General features: G+C 40.2%; 1 protein-coding gene across 6 annotated transcripts in view; it reads right to left on the bottom strand.

Moving 5' to 3' along the window:
- The window catches only part of LOC140195179 (coiled-coil domain-containing protein 158-like), a 162,171-nt gene that overhangs the window by 6,187 nt on the left and 133,253 nt on the right, over positions 1-22,731 (bottom strand). For 4 of the 6 annotated variants that reach the window (XM_072253071.1, XM_072253073.1, XM_072253072.1 and 1 more), the window contains 4 exons: positions 21,194-21,250; positions 20,206-20,270; positions 4,663-4,848; positions 3,830-3,931 (listed from right to left, as the gene is read on the bottom strand). In XM_072253071.1, coding sequence (XP_072109172.1) covers positions 3,830-3,931; positions 4,663-4,848; positions 20,206-20,270; positions 21,194-21,250 — 410 coding nt within the window. Of the gene's footprint in view, positions 1-3,829; positions 3,932-4,662; positions 4,849-20,205; positions 20,271-21,193; positions 21,251-22,731 lie in introns of those variants that run through there. The other 2 variants (XM_072253075.1, XM_072253077.1) reach the window with 2 other exon arrangements.

Below are 22,731 nucleotides of genomic sequence, written 5' to 3'. Positions count from 1 at the left end.
CAAACTGAGTTAGGAAACTGGAGCTGGAGCTGGATGAACTTCGGATCATTTGTGAGGCAGAGGCAGAAATAGAGAGGAGTTTCAGGGAGACAGTCACCCCTAAAAGTCAGGAGGCAGGTAACTGGGTGACTGTCAGGAGAAGGAAGGGGAATAGACAGTAAGAGCAGAGCACCCCTGCGGCCATTCCCATCAACAATAAGTATACTATTTTGGATACTGCTGATGGAGATGACCTACCAGGGTCAAGTTGTAGTGGTCACATCTCTGGCACTGAGACTGGATCCTCAGCTCAGAAAGGAAGGAAGGAAAAGAGGAGAGCAGTAGTGATAGGGGATTCGATAGTTAGCAGGACAGATAAGAGGTTCAATGGAGAGAATGAGAATTCTGGATGGTCTGTTGCCTCCCTAGTGCCAGGGTCTGTGATATCTCAGACTGAGTTCTTGGTATTCTCAGGAGGGAGGGTGAGCAGCCAGATGTCATGGTCCATGTAGGGACCAATGATGTGGATAGGAAGGAGGAGGAGGTCCTGCAAAGACAGTTTAGGGAGTCAGGTGCAAAGTTAAAGGACAGGACCTCCAGGGTTGCAATCTCAGGATTGCTATCTGTGCCACGTGCTAGTGTGGCTAGAAATAGGAAGATAATGCAGCTAAATACGTGGCTAAGGAGATGGTGCAGGAGAGAGGGCTTCAAGTTTCTGGACAATTGGACCTTGTTCTAGGGAAGGTGGGACCTGTTCTGATGGGACAGTTTGCACCTGAACTGGAGGGGGACTAACATCCTTGCAGGAAGGTTTGCTAGTGCTGCTCTGGGGGTTTTTAAACTAGATTTGCAGGGGGAGGGGAACCAGAGTGTTAGAGCAGATAGTGAGGTGGAGGAGGATAAAGGTCATGCGAGGACTGCATGTATAGACAGAAATCAAAGGTTTTTACATGATAGAAATGTTCTCAGGTGCATCTATTTCAATGCAAGGGGGGCAGATGAGCTTAGGGCATGGATTGGCATGTGGGATTACGACATTATTGCTATTAGTGAGACTTGGTTGCAGGAGGGGCAGGACTGGCAGCTTAATGTTCCAGGGTTCTGTTGTTTCAGACATGATAGAGGGGGAGGGATGAAAGGGGGAGGAGTGGCATTACTAGTCAGGGAAAATATCACAGCTGTGTGTAGACAAGACAGCCCGGAGGGCTCGTATACAGAGGCCATATGGGTGGAGCGGAGGAACAGGAAAGGTGTGACCACACTAATAGGGTTGTATTGTAGACCACCCAATAGTCAGAGAGAATTGGAGGAGCAAATCTGTAGAGAGATGGCAGACTGATGTAAGAAACTGCAAGTTGTAATAGTAGGGGATTTTAACTTCCACATATTGACTGGGACTCCCACACTGTGAAAGGGCTAGATAGCTTGGAGTTTGTCAAATATGTTCAGGAAAGTTTTCTAAATCAATATATAGAGGTATCTATGAGAGAGGATGCAATACTTGATCTCCTATTAGGGAACCAGACGGGTCAGGTTTCAGAAGTATGTGTAGGTGAACATTTTGGGTCCAGTGACCATAATGTCATTAGTTTCAAGTTAATTATGGAAAAGGATAGGTCTGGTCCTTGAGTTGAGGTTCTAAATAGGAGAAGGGCCAATTTTTGTGGAAATGAGAAAGGATCTAGGAAGAATGGATTGAGATAAGTTGCTTTCTGGCAAGGATGTGTTCAGTAAGTGGAAGGTCAAATTTTTGAGAGTGCAGAGTTTGCATGTTCCTGCCAGGATTAAAGGCAAAGTTAACAGGCATAGGGAACCTTGGTTTTCAAGGGATATTGGTGATCTGGTTAAGAAAAAGAGAGAGGTGTATAGCAGGTATGGGCAACAAGGAACAAATGAGATACTTGAAGAGTCTGGAAAATGTAAGAAAATACTAAAGAAGGAAATCAGGAACGCAAAAAGAAGACATGAGGTTGCTTTGGCAGGTAATGTGAAGGTAAACCCCGAAGGGTTTCTACAAGTATATTAAGAATAAAAGGATAGTAAGTGACAAAATTGGTCCCCTAGATGATAAGAGTGGTCGTCTATGTGTGGAGCCTCATGTGATGGAGGAGATCTTAAACAGTTTTTTGCATCAATATTTACTCAGGAAACTGGCATAACATATATGGAAGGAAGGGAAATAAGCAGTAGTGTCATAGAACATATAGAGATTAAAGGGGAGGAGGTGCTTGCTCCCTTACAGAGAATAAAGGTAGATAAATCCTCCCTGGGCCTGACATGATATTTCCTCAGACCTTGAGGGAGGCTAGTGTTGAAATTGCAGGGGCCCTGGCAGAAATATTTAAAATGTCCTTCGCCACGGGTATGATGCCGGAGGATTGGAGGGTAGCTCATGTTGTTCCGTTGTTTAAAAAAGGCTCCAAAAGTAAACCAGGTAATTACAGCCCGGTGAGCCTGACATCAGTAGTAGGTAAATTATTGGAACATGTTCTGAGAGATTGGATATACAAGTATTTGGACAGTCAAGGGCTGATTAAGGATAGTTAGCATGGCTTTGTGCATGGTAGATCGTGTTTAACGAATCTTGTAGAGTTTTTCGAGGAGGTTACCAAGAAAGTAGATGAAGGAAAGGCTGTGGATGTTGTCTACATGGACTTTAGCAAGGCCTTTGACAAGGTCCCACATGGGAAGTTAGTTCAGAAGGTTCAGACACTAGGTATCCATGGAGAGATTGTAAACTGGATTCGAAATTGGCTGTGTGGGAGAAGACAGTGGTAGTAGATGATTGCTTCTTAGACTGGAGGCCTGTGACTAGTGGTGTGCCTAAGGGATCTGTGCTGGGACCATTGTTGTTTGTCGTCTATATCAATGACCTAGATGATAATGTAGTAAATTGGATCAGCAAGTTTGCTGATGACACTAAGATTGGAGGCATTGTGGACAGCGAGGAAGGCTTTCAAAGCTTGCAGAGGAATCTTAACCAACTGGAAAAATGGGCCAGAAAATGGCAGATGGAATTTAATGCAGACAAGTGTGAGGTGTTGTATTTTGGAAGGACAAATCAAGGTAGGACATGCACAGTAAATGGCAGGGCACTGAGGAGTGCAGAGGAACAAAGGGATCTGGGAGTTCAGATACATAATTCCCTGAAAGTGGCGTCACAGGTAGACAGGGTTGTAAAGGCGGCTTTTGGCATCCTGGCATTCATAAATCAAAGTATTGAGTGTAGGAGTTGGGATGTTATGGTGAGGTTGTATAAGACATTGGTGAGGCCAAATTTGGAGCATTATGTGCAGTTCTGGTCACCTGAAGGATATCAGTAAGATTGAAAGAGTGCAGAGAAGATTTACTAGGATGTTGCCGGGTCTTCAGGAGTTGAGCTACAGGGAAAGATTGAACTGGTTAGGACTTTATTCCTTGGAGCATAGAAGAATGAGGGGGGATTTGATAGAGGTTGACAAAATTATGAGGGGTATATACAGAGTAAATGTGAGTAGGCTCTTTCCACTTAGATTAAGAGAGGTAAATACCAGAGGACATGGCTTTAGGGTGAAAGGGGAAAGGTTTAGTGGGAACATTAGGGGGAACTTCACTCAGTGGTGGGAGTGTGGAACAAGCTGCCATCTGATGTAGTAAATGCGGGCTCACTCTTAAGTTTTAAGAATAAATCGGATAGATAAATGGATGGGAGAAGTCTGGAGGGTTATGGACTGGGTGCAGGTCAGTGGGACTAGTGGAATAAAGTTTCAGCACAGACTAGAAGGGCCGAATGGCCTGTTTTCTGTGCTGTAGTATTCTATGGTTCTAATCTTTAGTATTTTGAAACGTGAGCAAGTGACAAGTATTATACCATGATTCTTCAGCTGAAGATCTTCCACCAGGTTTTGGAGACCATCCAGTTTGTTTTGCAGGTTTTTGCAGGCCTGTTCTGCAACATCTGATTCTTCACCATCTAATGAGAAAAAAAATTGGCAATAATAATGATCACCCCCAAAATTGTGGCTAAGCAGGCAGGGTTCCCCAATATTGTTTCTCAGTAAACTGGGATGCCAATCAATTAAGGACTACAATTCTTCTAAATGATCTTCAAGATTTTTGGCATGGCTTTTAAGATAATTCTACTCATTAGTAATTAGAAATGTTCTTTTGAACCAGGAACGTTTATATTTTCCATTTTACAAGAAGGTAACATTATTACCGTGTACCTATGTACAAATAATGGACCAACAAATGCAAATTGATTTTTTTTTAAAAAACTTTCCACTTAAGATACTTGTAAAACATTTGATCTCTCTCCCCCACCCCTCCCCACAATGCAAATTTTAGAGTTTAAAGGATTTACTCTATCACGTTAGTCTAAACAGTATCTGATTTGTGTTGACATTTGATTAATACACACTTAATTCTTGCTCCTAATTTGAAAGCAAATTAAATATTAGCAGTCAATCTGTTTTCCTTTGCCAGAATCGGAGGCAATTTTTACCTTTTCAGCACTGGGGGTTTAAAGGAATGAAGAAGAAATCAATTGCCCAGGTCATTATTTGTAATAAGTGGCAATTTGTTGCTAGATCAAGGTATGAAGAGGAACTCCAGGATGAGAATTTTAATGTAAGTGGGTCACAGTGCAGGATAGAATTCAGCTATTAGGCCATAAAGAAAACTTAAGACTGCAACGCTACTTACTGCTGTCTTGTGCTGGGACGTAGCTGGTTCTTGAATCACACACCTCGCTGAAGGGTAAGTTTTCTTTTATAGTCTCACACTGAGGTACAGAGCCAGTTAGCAAGGAAGATACTGGCGATCTCTCTGGTGGTGTCTCCCACTTGAAGGAGGTGTAACATGGACCACCTATCTGCAGTGAGTGGTCAGCTGTAGGGAATTATTAAACATCAGTTTCCAGATCATCAAAATGCATGATAAAACCACCTTTGAATATAATTAGGTAAATAATTGGCATATCTGTAAGTTGATTAAAAAAAAGTCAGTAACCTTACAAAATAGATCTTCTTCATTCAAGATTTTAATGTTGAAATAGTATAAATGCAAACCATTTTGTTCATGGGCAAGTTAATAAGCTAATGTGCTCTGCAGAAATGGATTGGTAAAATGCATCTTGGGAAATGCTCCTACAGAAATCTATTATAACTTTAAAAAGTGTTCCATAAAACTGGCTGTCTGATAATTATAATGAACTTCCTGAACAGTGACCTGGGCTGGTTATTTTTGGCTGTTATTCAAATTGACTAACAGGTAGCCCTTACCTTAAAATTGTTAATTTAAAAAAAATTCTGAGCACTTCAAAGACCTTTTGAGAAACTGGGAGAAGAGTGTAATATTATTGTTCTGTTTGTTTTAAATTAAAATGGAGTAACATTTACTAGCTTTAAAAAGTTAATTTTACCCCTAGGACTGTATTCATGGATATCCATACATGGTAGAATGACAATTAAATTTAAACTTGAACTTAAGAAAAAATTTGACTACTTTCTGATGTTTCTCTGAACTTTGTTCTTGTGTTTTACTCTTTAATGTATGATTTATTATCTTAGATGACATGAATTTTATAAATGGTAAAACAAGTCCTATTACTTCAACTCAGTAGCAATTGGCTTAAGTGATAAAGAGTAAACCTGCATCATTGAAGCTTCATGGCTGGAATGCAAGACAGTGTTGGTGTCCAGTGCGTGGACGCTTTACTTTGTTTGAAAGGCTGGTGAAAGGTCTGCTACAGGACTTTTTCCCCCAACAAGAAAGAGTTGGGAAAATTAAAATTTAAATCTTTTCCAAGGTTTCTCACAGCAGTAAATTAACTCTGCAGATAATAACCTTAACCTTCATTTTTTCTCAGTTGCTCAATGTAATTTACTGAACCTTCTGGTTTCTAAACTTAACAGAACCAGAAGCTGCATAGTTGTTGCACTTTACTATTTTCAAAAACCCTAATTACCAAGGATACAATGCAGTAAATGTACTATTATTTCTAGTTAACCAATTGGTTTAACCTCAAAAATATTACACAATCTCAGTACCAAGTACGTTTCTTTGAATATCCTAATACCAACATCACAAAAAGCTAAATGCTCTAACTAAGCTTATTCCACCACCCAAAATCTGTAAGTTGGCCTCTTGTCTACTCTTTACATTTTGAGATTTTTGGGATAGAGGAATTTATAAGGCTTGAACAGACTTGATGTTTGCAGCTATCACAGTCTAATATTCAAACTACTAGTTGAATAGACCTATAGCCTGCTTCATTCTATTTTACATTTATCCAAATCAGAATTATCATCTTTCAGCAGAAGTCAAATATTAAAATATTTTATAATCAAATTTAAACATAGGAAAGTCTGCATGCCATTCAACCCCGAGGTAATATATAGCTTGTTTGTTTAGTGTGTCATTCAATATAGAATATTTATAGAGTATGTAGTATACACGATTGAATGTCTCAGTTCCATTCTTGAAACAGAAGTGATCTTGACAGAGATTTCATTTGCAGGTCTTACTTTCATAAATGATTTGACTCTTAACAATCAAGAGATAGTCCAGTATGTAAGAATCTACAGCAGCATAGACACGTGTAATGTTATAAATGGTGACATGATGACTTCCAAGGATAGTAAGGCAGATATAAAGATGGTGGGTTTGCTGAAAAAGGAAAGACAGCGATTTAGGCTTGTATTCTCTAGAGTTTAAAAGACACAAATGAGTTAAAAGGGCTTGATGAAGCAGATATAGGAAAATTTTCCATGACTTGGGATTCTTGGGCCAGAGGGCATAGCTTCAGAAAAAGGAGTATGACTTTTAGGACTGATGGGAAAATTTTCAATGGGTGGTGAATCTTTGGAATTCTCTGCCCTAGAAGACTTTCAAGGTTTAGTTATTGTGTTCATTCAAATTGATTTCTGGGTACTAAAGGAATTGAGAGAGATGGCAATAGTGGTGAGAAATGGCACCAAAATTATGAGCCATTGGCTTCATGAATAGCAGAGTGGCAGCAACTCATAAAAACATGTAGACATCAGATGTTGTTCATACCAAACATCAGAATTGGGAAGAAATGTGATCTAAGTAACTTTGACCATGGAATGATTGTTGGTGCCAGACAGAGTGGTTTGAGTTCCTCAGAATCTGCTCATCTCCTAGAATTTTCATACATGATGGTCTCTAGAGTTTACAGAGAAATGGTGCAAAAAAAAAACCACAAAACAAAAAATTCCAGCAAGCAGTGATTCTGTGGACAAAAATATTTTAATGAGAGAGGTCAGAGGAGAATGGCTAGTCTGGTTCAAGCTGACAGGAAGGTGACAGTAACTCATAACCACACGTTATAACAGTGGTGTGCTGAAGAGCATAGCTGAATGCAGAAAATGTTAAACCTTGAAGTGGATGGGCTACAGCAGCAGAAGACCACAAACATACAGTGCACTCAGTACCTTATGTACCTAATAAAATGGCCGCCAAGTGTACATTAGATATGCTGACCCAAGTTCGATGTATTTAGAGATACAGCGTGGAAGAGGCCCTTCTGACCCAATAGGCTGCACCACCAGCAACCCGCCCATTTAACCCTAGCTTAATCACAGGACACTTTACAATGACCAATCACCTCCAAACCAGTACGTTTTTGGAATGTGGGAGGAAACTGGAGCACCTGGAAGAAACCCACAGGCTTGTAGGAAGGATGTCAAACTTCTTACAGATGGTGTTGGAATTTAACTTAGAACTCCGATGGCCCACTAACTGCTACGCTCCCGTGACGCCCCTTATGAGAAAGTACATGTATTGCACCCTGGAATACTGTATGTGACCAACCTAACATTGATGCCTCCTGATTTCCATGGGATGCCTTTCATTTTCCAAACCATAATGCATTTAAATTTTTTTTGAGAATACTAAAAATTCAAGTAGGGAGTCAGGAATAAATTTTTCAGCTTGGTTCCTTGGTTCTGGTTCCACGTGCTGCAATGAAATTTATGATGTCTTTAAATCTTCGACTATAGCTAAACTTGTGATTTTTTTTTTTTCTTTTGAGTAACCCTGATACCTAAATACTTGGTATTTAGTTTCTGAATTTCCTTAATGATGGAAAACTTTTACCCATCAAAACTGGTGCTAAAAAGAACAAAGTAGAATCTGTATAAAGAACTTCTGACATAATAGAAAACTGTGCTTAGTTAAACATTCTCAATTTAACATCAAGCAAGCAAACTTCACTTCCTCATTCCTGCAATTTCCCAATACTTACAAGTATATTTCTTAATATTACAGGAGGCCATTCAGCCCACTGAGCCTATCTTAGCTCAAAGACCATTCCCATTTGTCCCATTCACCCACTTATTTCCCCGTAACTGATACTTTCCTGAATGCCTATTGACCCTTTCCTCCCTCTTGAATTTTCTGTCAACCACCTACACTAAAGGGAATTAATTCAGCAGCATGTCTTGCAATGTGGAATATAAACTAGAAGGCCATAGGGAGATTGTGTTGTGCAAACTGAACACAAATAACACCCAAGGTCAAGATTGAACCTGGTTTGCTTGAGGTTTGAGGCAATGGCACCAAGTGCTGTGCCATTATGCTGCCCACTTCATTACGTTAGAAACAGGAATCACCATATCAAAAGCGGAGGAAGAAAAATAGGAGAAGGAACTCCGTATGAGATGGTTGGGCAAAGATAACTCACCCACGGTGAGTTACCATGTATCTGATGAAGATAATATTGCAATTGTCTGCCATGCCTCTTGCAAATGAGTAATCCATTTACAATTGGGTCTCAGAACAGAAGATCAGGTTAAGTACAGTACTAGAAAGATTTTGGAAGCGCAAGATTCCACCCCTGCCCCCAAAGCAATTGAAATTTCAGAAGTTTATATAGAATGGATCCAAAGCAATATTGTAAAGTTGTCAAGGAATTGCTTCTTCATTCACAATTGCAGATTCCAAATATAGAACTTGCAGGATTACACTTCATTTATATATTCATAACTGTATAGCTTGTTCAAGTGTGGTTGGTTATAGACATTTTCTCTCTTCTTCAACTACTTTTACTTCTGTTGAGAAATAGCCAGGTCAGCTAGCTCCTGTGAGATAGTAAGAAAAAGGCTGCATTAAGATACTAATCTGGATTTTCGTTGTTTTGGAAACTGGCGGTTTCACTTGAAGCTGCCGGCTGGTTTTTGTGTAACTCTGCCAAGGCTGAAGACTCCCAACTACAATGGAATTCTCAGACTTCTATGCCACTATTGCCAGCAGGTGAGCATTTTCTGTTTTTTTCTGAGTAATCTGTTCATCGTCTACGTTAACTTCTTACAGGCAGGATAGACAAAGGAGAACCGGTGGATGTTACGTACTTGGATTATCAGAAGGCCTTTGACAAGGTGCCACACATGAAGCTGCTTAACAAGTTAAGAGGCCATAGCATTACACAAAAGATACTAGCATGGACAAAGTAGTGGCTGATAGGCAGGAGGCAAAGAGCGGGAGTAAAGGGAGCCCTTTTTTGATTGGCTGCTGGTGACTAGTGATGTTCCACAGTGGTCTGTGTTGGGACTGCTACTTTTTACATTATATGTCAATGACTTGGGTGATGGAGTTGAGGGCTTTGTGGCAAAGTTTGCAGATGATATAAAGATAGGTAGAGGGAGGTAGTTTGAGAAAGTAGAGGGGCTACAGAAGGCCTTGGACAGATTAGGAGAATGGGCAAAGAGGTGGCAGATGGAATACAGTGTTGGGAAGTGTATGGTCATGCACTTTGTTAGAAGAAATAAAAGGGTAGACTTTTCTAATTGGAGAGAAAATTCAAGAATCTGAAGTGCAAAGGGACCTGGGAGTCCTTGTGCAGGATACTCGGCCTGCGCTTTTGGTTGAGTGAACTTGGTCTTTTCTCCTTGGAGCGACGGAGGATGAGAGGTGACCTGATAGAGGTGTATAAGATGATGTGAGGCATTAATCATGTGGATAGTCAGAGGGTTTTTCCCAGGGCTGAAATGGCTAACACAAGAGGGCACAGTTTTAACGTGTTTGTAAGTAGGTACAGAGGTTATGTCAGGGTTAAGTTTTTTATGCAGTGAGTGGTGAGTGCATGGAATGGGCTGCTGGCGACAGTGGTGGTGGCAGCAGATACAATAGGGTCTCTTAAGAGACTCCTGGGTAGGTACATTGAGCTTAGAAAAATAGAGGTCTATGGGTAACCCTAGGTAATTTCTAAAGTAAGTACATGTTCGGCACAGCATTGCAGGCCGAAGGGCCTGTATTGTGCTGTAGGTTTTCTATGTTTCTATACCCTAAAGGTTAATTTGCAGGTTGAGTTGGTAGTGAGGAAGGTAAATGCCATGATAGCATTCATTTCAAGGGGACTAGAATATAAGAGCAAGGATGCAATGTTGAGGCTTTGTAAGACACTGGTGAGACCTCACTTGAAAGTATTGTGAGCAATTTTGGGCCCCTTATCTCAGAAAGGATGTGCTGAGATTGGAGAGGGTTCATAGGAAGTTAACGAAAATGATTCCAGGATTGAAAGGCTTGCCATATGAAGAATTTTTGATGGCTCTGTGCCTGTACTCACGAGAATTCAGAAGAAGGAAGGGTGACCTCATTGAAACCCATCAAATGTTGAAAGACCTTGATAGAATGGATATAGAGAGGATGTTTCCTATGGTGAGGGAACCTAAGACCAGAGGACACAGCCTCAGAATAGAGGGGCTTCCTGTTAGATCAGAAATGAGGAGCAATTTCTTTAGCCAGAGAGTGGTGAATCTGTGGAATTCATTGCCATAGGCAGCTTAGAGGCTGAGTCATTGGGTATATTTAAGGCAGAAATTGATAGATTCTTGATTGCTCAGGGCATGAAGGGATACAGGGAGAAGGCAGGAGACTGCGGTTGAGAGGGAAAATGGATCAGTCATGGTGAAATGGCGGAGCAGACTTGACAGGCCAAATGGTCTAATTCTGCTCCTATATCTTATGGTCGAAGCCAATGAGCTACTGAATTTTAGCAGAGAAAATAAACTGGGAGAATTGGTAATTTACAGATTAACCAAACTGAATGAGATGTGATCAATCAACCCTCAGAGTAATTGTGGAGGAGTCACCAGTTGGCTTCAGTCAGAAAGATCCTGTGAGGTGCAGTACAGTGCCCTCTCATCAGTTAAGAGCAATGCTCCAGATAAAAGCAGTCTTACATGGTAGATGATAGTCATGTTCAATCTCTTGCAGTTAAAGATTGAGCACACTGATTTTGTCACAAATTAGCACACTAGCTGATATCTATTTATTACAGAATGAACTAGTCAAGATTACTTACAGTAAAACAAGACAATAGGGCAAATTGTGTTTAAGTTTTCCTTGAGTTGGATAAGAGAAGTGCAGTTGTTGTTGAGTATATGGATTTTGAAAAGGTGTTTAGGAAAAAGTAGCGTTTAAAAGCCTTGGAAGTCAAGCTGGCCTTCCAGGGATGAAGAGAGTAACTGCAGCTTGGACACAAACTGCATCAGAGGACAAAGTATGTCAAGTAAAATTGTGAATAGCTGCTTTTGGACTGTGAGCCTGCATACTTCAGGATTTCAAGGTTCAGTATTGATTGCTTTATTAACTCTAAACACTGCAGATTTTATAAATCAAAAACCTCATTACTGGCACTTTACGGACTATTCCGGCAACCCATCTAAAAGTGTTCTCTTTCTCTCAATTATGTCTCACTAAAAATATTCCACTTTATTTTAAAAACATTGAACTTCATTCCACTTACTTTACAAATTTCCCTTGAATTTTACTATCTTCACAATTTACTACAGCTCTAAAAGCATGATCTGCAAATTTTAAAATTGTACCCTGTACCAAGAGTTCAGATAATTTAAATTATTAGAGATCTTGTACAGCAACCTGGACTGCCATATTATACCAGCTCCCAGCCCATAACACAATGGAGGAGGGTGGTCACAAAATTGTTGGTGCTCCTTCCTTCTCCTTTGCTCTTGTAATACTTAATAAAATGATCGTAGGCAACAAGTTTTATGCCTCATTCTTGACTTCTGAAGAAATTTCCGATCGAAAAAGCATTATCAGGATCCAAGGATATTTAATACATCCACAAAATTACTCTGAACCGCAAGAAGCAAACTTCTTTGAAAAATTTACACTCAATCACGTTAGATTTCTCCTGTGTGGACTACTTGGTGGAGAGTTGTGAGGAATTCACAGGTGGAAATAGTCCTGTACTCAAGGACAGACTGAGTTAATTGGTTGCTCTGACAAACAAAGTAAGGAACTAATGGCATTCAGCAGGAAAGGTAAATTCTACGGCAAGTCCAATTCACTTGAAATCTTTTGGTCTTATGGAAATATGAATCAATAATAAATCCACTGCAAGATCACAGACTTCCATAAGTGCCATAATTCCTCCTCCACCTTGGCTAAGTAAGACTTCCCAGTCTCTGTATCTCAATCCCATCTGGTGTGACAAAACTACTAAATTTACCAATGCTGGGGCTGACTTTTTCTTCAGTTAAGGATTCCCTGGTGGTTGGTATCAGTCAATTACACCTATAACATCTTATACATTGCTCAGGCTCCTCCTCTCCAAATATCTTCATTGACTTTACTTTGTCCTTGGTTTCCAATGTTGAGGCTGGCCAACTGAATAACAGGCCAATGAAACCTGATGACTTTTGTTGGAGTCAGATGCCAGAAAATTAAGAGTCTGTATTTGGATATCATGACAGGTTGGTTAATCATTTCATAGAATGCCCAATGGCCCTGATTTCCACCAAGGTGAAGTGCTTTGAGAGGCTGGTCATGGCATTCATCAAATCCAGCCTTCAAGACAACCTTGACACATAATTTACCTACCAGTGAAATAGATCAATGGCAGATGCCATCTCCCTGGCCCTACATTCACCTCTGGAGCATTTGGACAGTAAAGACATCATGTCAAACTATTGTTTTTTAGCTTCAGGCAAACCCATCACCAAACTCTAGAGCTTGAGAGTCAATGCCTCCCTCTGCAAATGGATCCTTGACTTCATGATCAATAGACCTCAATCAGTATGCCTGTGAGTTTGATGTCAGTGGTGGGTAAATTGATGGAAAGTATTCTTAGAGATGGTATATACAAGTATCTGGATAGACAGGGTCTGATTAGAAACAGTCAACATGGATTTGTGCGTGGAAAGTCATGTTTGACAAATCTTATTGAATTTTTTGAAGAGGTTACTAGGAAAGTTGATGAGGGTAAAGCAGTGGATGTTGTCTTTTTGGACTTCAGTAAGGCCCTTCACAAGGTTCCACACGGAAGGTTAGTTAGGAAGGTTCAATCATCAGGTATTAATATTGAAATAGTAAAATGGATTCAGCAGTGGCTGGACGGGAGACACCAGAGAGTAGTGGTGGATAACTGTGTGTCAGATTGGAGAACGGTGTGTAGCGGTGTGCCTCAGGGATCTGTACCGGGTCCAGTGTTGTTTGTCATATACATTAACGATCTGGATGATGGGGTGGTAAATTGGATGAGTAAGTATGCAGATGATACTAAGATAGGTGGAGTTGTGGATAATGAAGCTTGCAGAAAGATTTAGGCCAGTTAGGAGAGTGGGCTGAAAGATGGCAGATGGAGTTTAATGCTGATAAATGTGAGGTGCTACATTTTGGTAGGACTAATCAAAATAGGACATACATGGTAAATAGTAGGGCATTGAAGAATGCAGTAGAACAGAGGGATCTAGAAATAATGGTGCATAGTTCCCTGAAGGTGGAATCTCATGTGGATAGGTGGTGAAGAAAGCTTTTGGTATGCCGGCCTTTATAAATCAGGGCATTGAGTATTGGAGTTGGGATGTAATGTTGAAATTGTACAAGGCATTGGTAAGGCCAAATTTGGAGTATTGTGTACAGTTTTGGTCACCGAATTATAGGAAAGATGTCAACAAAATAGAGAGTACAGAGAAGATTTACTAGAATGTTACCTGGGTTTCATCACCTAAGTTACAGAGAAAGGTTGAACAAGTTGGGTCTTTACTCTTTGGAGCGTAGAAGGTTGAGGGGGAACTTGATAGACGTATTTAAAATTGAGGGGGATAGATAGAGTTGACGTGGAAAGGCTTTTTCCATTGAGAGTGGGGGAGATTCAAACAAGAGGACATGAGTTGAGAGTTAAAGGGCAAAAGTTTAGGGGTAACATGAGGGGGAACTTCTTCACTTAGAGTGGTAGCTGTGTGGAATGAGCTTCCAGCAGAAGTGGTTGAGGCAGGTTTGGTATTGTCATTTAAAGTTAAATTGGATAGCTATATGGACAGGAAAGGAATGGAGGGTTATGGGCTGAGAGCAGGTCGGTGGGACTAGGTGAGAGTAAGCGTTCGGCACGGACTAGAAGGGCCGAGATGGCCTGTTTCTGTGCTGTAATTGTTATATGGTTATATAGTATGGATAGGCAAAAACACCATGCCACAATATTCTAAACACTGGTGCTCCACAACATTGTGTCCTCATCCACTGCGCTACTCCCTGTACACTCAACCATGTGACCAGATTCACTTTAACTCCATCTACAAGTCTGCAGCTAATATCACCTTGGTGGCATTATTTCAAATAACGATGAGTCAAAGTTCAGGAAGGAGACAGAGAGCTTAGCGACATTGTGTCATGATAACAACCTTTCCCTCAATGTCAACAAAACGAAGGAGAGGGTCATTGATTTCAGGAAGGGGGCAATGCACATGATCCTGCCTACATCAGCAGTGCCGAGGTTGAGAGCTGCAGGTTCCTAGGAGAGAACATCATCAATGACCTGTCCTGGTCCAACCACACTGATGGTCAAGGAGTTCACCAACTTTATTTCCTCAGGAGGCTGAAGAAATTTGGCATTTCCCTGTTGTCCCTTGGTAATTGCTTTCAATGCACCATAAAAAGCATTCTATCTGGATGCATAATAGCTTGGTGTGACAACTGCTCTGCACATGACCGCTAGAAACTTCAGAGAGTTATAGAGACAGCTCAGCACATTATGGAAACCAGCCTCACCTCTACAGACTATCTATACTTCTATATTTCTCACTGCCTCAGCAAAGCAGCCAGCATAATCAAAGACCCCACCCATCAGGTACAAGGTACAAAATCCTTAAAGCACATACCACCGGGCTCAAGAGCAGCTTCTTTCCCACTGTTACCAGACTTTTGAATGGACCTCTTGTATCACACATCAAAGTTGCTGGTGAACGCAGCAGGCCAGGCAGCATCTCTAGGAAGAGGTACAGTCGACATTTCGGGCCGAGACCCTTCATCAGGATCCTGAGGAAGTCCTGATGAAGGGTCTCGGTCCGAAACGTCGACTGTACCTCTTCCTAGAGATGCTGCCTAGCCTGTTGCGTTCACCAGCAACTTTTATCTGTGTTGCTTGAAATTCCAGCATCTGCAGATTTCCTCATGTTTGGACCTCTTGTATGTTGAGATGGACTCTTGACCAGGCAATCTACCTCATTATGATCTTACAATGTCTTGTTTACCTGCATCACAATTTCTCTGTACCTTTTATGCTCTATTCTACATTGTTGTTGTTTCATCTTATTCTCCCTCATATGCAATGACTTGATCTGTATGAACACTATGCAAGACAACTGTTTCACTGTATCTTGGTACAAGTGACAATAATCTATCAATACTAATACCAAATGCATAAAAGCAGTGCTGAGGAGGGTCACAGCCTGCAAGTAGACAAAGAATTATGGAGAGGGGACAATAAGAAGTTCCTTCTACTCAACAGTAGAGCCTGGCTACCTGACCCAAACCTGATGGGTCCCTAACCTGATTTGCATTCAGGTATCTTAAAAAAAAAGTCTTTCGAGTGGGGGAAAGTTCTAATTTTTTACTACAGCAGACATCTCCACACTACCCTTCACATTGGAGGGACGTCCTCCATCATTTCTTTTGCATCATGACCCTGCAAATACATCTGCCCCCTTTCAGCATCCCTGAAAAGCAACATCCCACACTCTGCTCCATTACTGCCCCAGAAGCTCTGCTCTGCTCTGCTCCATGCTTTCCTCTTGAACAAGTGCAAGAGGTCCATCATCTTCCCTCTTACCTCCCCTTCCCACAGCCCTAAACAAATTTACAGTTGAAATAGCAGTTTACCTGTACTTAATTCAAGGTAGCTCTTCTCCACAGAATCCCTTTTCTAAAGGCAGTGTCAAGGCCTTACCCTGGAGGTGGTTGCCTATCATTTTCTCCAAACTAGCGTGTGGCATTTAAAGATGAAAAGCTTGTAAAGGTACACTTTAAATCTCAGACCATGTTAGATTGTTTGGTGAACAACTACACAGAATGAAATGTATGCTGTGGGCAAACAGTGGTCATCCACTTGTGGGGGAAAGGTATTAAGATCACAGATTTCTCTCTGATGGAACTAAAGGAGGAGGAAGGTTTTTAAACACAAAGATTATGGACTCCTTCACCGCATTTACCTGTTGAGGTTTCTATAATCATATGAAAACTCCAATTCATTACTGAGTCAGCAGGAGATATGGGAATGTTGCACTTTGCATGAGACTTAGTTTCCTGGAACCCACTACACAGTGCGTGGTTACTCAACTTGATTTGAGTCATTCTGTGCCACTTGGTGTCCTCGCATAGTCAAGTTCAGACAGGCTCCAAGGCGTTCTATTTACAATTGTTCCATTTAAAGGCAGAGTCCAAGGGGAGAATCCAACATGGGACTGAGTTAAAGCAGTACAGACTGGAGAAAATGACTACAATGCAGGGGAACTTAGACAACAGTTTTACTGGTCTATACGATTACAACCAAATTATGTACCAATCACAATGTTAACATGTTGTGTCCTATAGTCTTTTACCATTATTACTAATCAGTATTAGTGCCATTTCTAGGCTCATTATTTCTATTCTTTGCTTTCTTGCACCAACCTTTAGAATATTATTTAAAGTGTTTGGTCTAGAAAGCAAATGCTCAGCGAAAGCAAAGGCTTTCCCACTGTTGGATAAGAAAACTGCTAGAATAGTGATTATTTATTAAGATCATAAGACACTGGAGCAGAATTAGGTCATTTGGTCTGCTCTGCACCTGATCATGGCTAATCTATTTCCCTCTCAACCCCATTCTCTTGCATTCTCCCCATAATCCTTCGCGCCTTGACTTAGCAAAATTCTATCAACCTCTGCTTTAAATACACTCAATGACCTCGCCTCAAAGCCACCTGTGGCAACAAGTTCCACAGATTCGCCACCCTCTGGCTACAGAAATTCCACCTCATCTGCATTCTAAATGGACATCCCTCTATTCTGAGATTTTGTCCTCAGGTCTTAAACTCTTGAACTATAGGAGACATCCTCTCCATATCCACTCTTTCAACATTTAATAGGTTTCAATGAGATTCCACCTCATTTCTCTGAATTCAGAGCCATCAAACACTTCTCATATGATAAGCCTTTCAATCCCAGAATCATTTTTGGGAATCTCCTTTGAATTCTGTCCAACGTCAGTGCATCCTTTCATAGATAAGGGGCCCAAAACTGCTCACAATACTCCAAATGAGGCCTCATCAGTGCATTATATAGCCTCAGAATTATATCCTTGTTCTTATATTCTAGTCCTCTTGAAATTAATGCTAACACTGCATTTGGCTTCCTCACCACTGACTCAACCTGCAAATTAACCTTTAGGGAATCCTGCACAAGGACTGTCAAGTCCCTTTAAACCTCAGAGGTTTAAATTTTCTCTCTGTTTAGAAAATAGTCTATGTGTTTATTCCTTCGACCAAAGTGCATGACCATACATTTCCTGACATTGTATTCCATTTGCCACTTCTTTGCCCATTCTCCCAATTTGACTAAGTCCATCTGCAGCCTCGCTGCTTCCTCAACACTACCTGCCCCTCCACCTACTTGCACATCATCTACAAACTTGACCACAAAGCCATCAACTCAGTCATCCAAACCACTGATACAACACAAAAAGAAGCAGTTTCCACACCGACCCTGCAGAACACCACTAGTCACTGGCAGCCAATCAGTAAAGGAACCCTTCACTCCCACTCTTTGCATCCTGCCAATCAGCCAATGCTGTATCCATGCTAGTATCTTTCCTGTAATACCATGGGCTCTTATCTTGCTAAGCAGCCTCACGTATGGCACCATGTGTCAAAAGTCTTTTGAAAATCCAAGTATACAACATCCACTGATTTTCCTTTGTCTATCCCGCTGATTACTTCCTCAAAGAATTCCAACAGATTTGTCAGATAAGATTTTCTCTTGAGGAAACCATGCTGACATTGGCCTATTTTATCATGTGCCTCCAAGTACCCTGAAACTTCATCTTTAACAATCAACTCCAACACCTTCCCAACAACTGACGTCAGCTAACTGGCTTATAATTTCCTTTCTTCTGCCTCCCGCTCTTCTTGAAGAGTGGAGTGACATTTGCAATTTTCCAGTTCTCCTGAATCATGCCAGAATCTGATAATTCTTGGAAGATCATTACTAATGCCTCCATAATTTCAGCTAACTCTTTCAGAACCCCAGGAGTGTAGTCCATTTGATCCAGGTGATTTATCTACCTTCAGATGTTTCACCTTCCCAAGCACCGTTTCCCTAGTAATGGCAACTTCACTCACTTCTGCCCCTTGACACACTCAGACATCCGGCATACTGTTAATGTCATACACAGTGAAGACTAATGCAAAATACTTGTTCATTTAGTTCCCCATTACTTGCTCTTCAGTGTCATTTCCCAGCAGTTCGGTATCTACTTCTGTCTCTCTTTTACTCTTTATACCTGAAAAAACACTTCTGGTATTTTCTTTGATATTATTGGCTAGCTTACCTTTATATTTCATCCTTTTGCTCCTTATGGCTATTTTAGTTGCCTTCTATTGGTTTTTAAAAGTTCACAATCACCTAACTTCCCATTATTTTTTTGTTATATTATATATCCTCTCTCTTGCTTTTATGTTGGCTTTCTTGTTAGCAAAGAAGTTTCTCTTGTTAGCCATATTTGAGTCCTCCTACGTTTAGAATACTACTACTTCAGGATATATCTATCCTTTGCTTACTAAATTGCTTCCATAAACTCCAGCTATTGCTGCTCTGTTGTCAGCCCTGCCAGTGTCCCTTTCTAATCAACTTCAGCCAGCTCCTCTTTGATGCCTCTAAAATTCCCTCTACTCCACTGTAATACTGATACACCTGACTTTAGCTTCTCCCTCTCAAATTGCAGGGTGAATTCTATCATGTAATGATCACTGTCTCCTAAGGGCTCCTTTACCTTAAGCTCCAAGATTCCTGTATTTAAATGAGCTTGCATCAGTCCACTCATAGATTGGAGTTTGTCTGCCATGTTTTTAATTGAAATTTAAGGAAAACCTTGAAACCATGTATGAGATGTTAAATGTGTGGAAATCATATCAACAAAGAAATCATAATCTGCTAATATGCACCTAACAGACTTGAGTGAAATGGAGAAATTGGGAGGTTTATACATCTGTATGGCTTTGTTCAGACAAAATTAAATTTAAGAAATATACTATCATCAACATAATTCAGTTATTTAAAATAAGGCAAGAGAAAAACAAGATTTCGGTACATCACCAACACAAAGGCACCAAAGGAACTCAGTTATTCTGTAAAACCTCAAATATGTACATCTGCAAGGAAGCCATGCTAAAGTGAAGACATATGAAATTTGGGTATAATTCTTCACTATTTATGTTAGCAAACAGTATTTCCAATCTCTGCTGTCACTGGGGTCTCAAGTATTGGTCAAGCATTTATGCATGTGTGTGAGCACATCAGGTACCACGATAGATCAATAGATATTGCTCTTTCATTTATGACCTGGTTCAATTTATCCCAGGCTAACAGGTGACCATCTACCATCTGCTTCTGTAAGATTTTTAGTTCAGTATTGTGGCAGAGCAGGCTTCTGCAATTCAGTTGCTAGAACTGTAACTCTAAGTTTCAACTAATTCCAAGGAAGTCACAGGATAGTTGAGAAAATGAAAACATTCAGCATTTTTAACCTTGTGTAGACATAAACACTGATTATGAAGGAATTGTGGATAGTAAATATTTAGGATAGACTATCTTGCTAATTAACAGTTAGAAATGCTTAATGGATTCTCATAAATTAAGCATGTTAACGATAACAAAACACAAGCCATTAGTGAAACACCAGCAGAAACTCCAGCTATAAATTAACGATTTTGTTAATGTTAAACTCACCACTGCAAGTTACATTGTCAATATTGAAAGGTTCTTTCACTTCTGAAGAATAGGTTAGTGGGTCCCTGCAGGAGGAGAGACGTACATAGCATTCCATGTAGCAAGCAACATACTCAGATTTCGTAACAATCGCATAGTAGTTAATTATAGCACATATCCACACCTGTTCTCATATTTTCACATAATATTAAGCACATTCAAGCACACGTGTCTACTTGATTTCAAAGTCTTAGAATAACAAAATGGAAGAACTATTTTTATGTGGGAATAAAAGTCACTTTTATAAGGTTTTCAAAGCTACTAAATGTAGGTGCTTGGGTTAGACTAAAATAAGTCTTTGCTTTGCTTGTCACAACCCTTGACCTTAACATCAGAGAGATACTGGGTAAAAGTGCGTGTCTCTGAAACCACAGAGCACCATTGAAAAGTATTATTGACATAAACTGGGAATGTTTCCATTTCAACTTTTGAATGTCAACTTTACAAGCCTAGAGTCACGCAATCAATTTTTTCAACGTTTTGATTTAACTTGTACTGCTTCTAAAGCCTTGTACTGCTTTAGAAAGTAGGTAGTGAATTGTCTTTAAAAGGGAAAGCGAATGAGAATTGTTTACATAAAGCTCACATTTACTTAATCTCTTATTGAGATTATGAAGGTATTGTGGCAGTAAAGGTTTAGTATAAAACTATGTTACTGATTAACAATAACCTTAAAAGGTTATTTCCTGTGGAAATGCTTAATAGATTTCCATACAAGTTAAGATCATTAACAGAAATCCTAACCATTTTGGATATAAGTTGGGTGCACAATGTATTTAAATTCAGGGTAGTATTAAAGCAAAATTTAATTGTTCTGTGTTGACTGCTACTTCAAGCAGAACATAATAATGGCCATTTTCAATTGTTTTCCCAGCACTGTGCATATCAACAAAACAAAAACAAGCAGTAGGGAAAAAAAATCATAATTGAAGCTGTAGTGTTCTCAAACCTAAAGAGACTGTCCTGGGTTCTTCGTTCCTTACAGACATCTGTATTCACATCATCACTAAAAAAGAACAGACAAAATACACAACAATATAATTTCCTATCTCTCAGTAGTCATATTACTCATCAGAAATAAATTGGAAACCTGGGACCTTTGTGCAAACATTGAGGAGGAGATCAGGACGATAGTGAGAGATGATACAAGATCCAAGGAGCAGAATGTTGAATCCTTCTGGGTAGAGATTAGGAATAGTACAGGGAAAAAAAAAATCACTGGTGGGAGTTGTCTATAGGCCAATGAATAATACATTACAGTGACACAGGCAATAAACAAAGAAATATCTGAGGCATGTAAGAATGGAACAGCAGTTATCATGGGAATTTTAACTTGCCCGTAGATTGGGTGAATCAAGTTGGTCAAAGCAGTCTAGAGGAGGACTTTGTAGAATGCATACTTGATAGCTTTCTTGAACAGCATGTTACTGAACCTACAAGGGAATGTGCAATCTTGGGTCTGGTCCTGTGCAATGAGGCAGGTAAAATTAGCAATCTTGTAGTTAGGGATCCTCTTGGAAAGAGTGATCACAGTATGATTGAGTTTCTCATACAAATGGAAGGTACAATAGTTTGATTGAAAACTAGTGTATTATACCTAAGCAAGGGAGACTACAATGGGACAAGGATACAATTGGATAGGGTAGACTGGGAACACAGGCTATATGGTGGGACGGTTGAGGAACAGTGGACAACTTTCGAAGAGATTTTTCACGGTGCTCAACAAAAGTATATTCCAATTAAAAACAAGGACAGTAAGAGTGGGGAGAGCCAGCCATGGATAACTAAGGAAATAAAGCAAGGCATCAAACTAAAAGCTCGTGTGTACAAAGTTGCCAAGAGTAGTGGGAAACTTTAAAAAGAAACAAAGAACCACTTAGCAAGCAGTAAAGAAAGGGAAGATAGATTTGAAAATAAACTAGCACAGAATACAAAAACGGATAGTAAAAGTTTTAATAATTATATAAAGTGGAAAAGGGTGGCTAAAGTGAATGTAAGTCTTTTGAAGGACGAGAGGGGGGAATTGATAATTGGGTAATGAGGAATGGCCGCGGCTTTGAAAGACTATTTTGTGCTGGTCTTCACAGTGGAGGACACGTCCAACGTGCCAAAGAGAGACAATATGGATGCAATGGGAGGCGAGGATCTCGAAACAACAGCTATCACCAAAGAGGTAGTGTTGAGCAACTGTGAGCCTAAAGATAAACAAGTCCCCTGGTCCTGATGGAATGCATCCCAGGGTACCGAAAGAAACGGCAGTAGTTATAGTAGAGGCTTTGGTGATAATTTACCAAAATTCTCTGGACTCTGGGCAGGACCCAGTGGATTGGAAGAAGGCAAATGTCAAGCCACTATTCAAAAAAAAGACGTAGGGAAAAGGCAACTATAGACTAGTTAGTTTAACATCTGTAGTTGGGAAAATGCTTGAAGCTATCATTAAAGAAGAAATAGCAGGTCCATCAGGCAGACACAGCATGGTGTCAGCAA

The sequence above is a fragment of the Mobula birostris genome, chromosome 3 (genome assembly GCF_030028105.1).
Source record: "Mobula birostris isolate sMobBir1 chromosome 3, sMobBir1.hap1, whole genome shotgun sequence".
Taxonomy (NCBI): domain Eukaryota; kingdom Metazoa; phylum Chordata; class Chondrichthyes; order Myliobatiformes; family Myliobatidae; genus Mobula; species Mobula birostris.
This window is presented reverse-complemented; position numbering and strand designations above follow the sequence as displayed.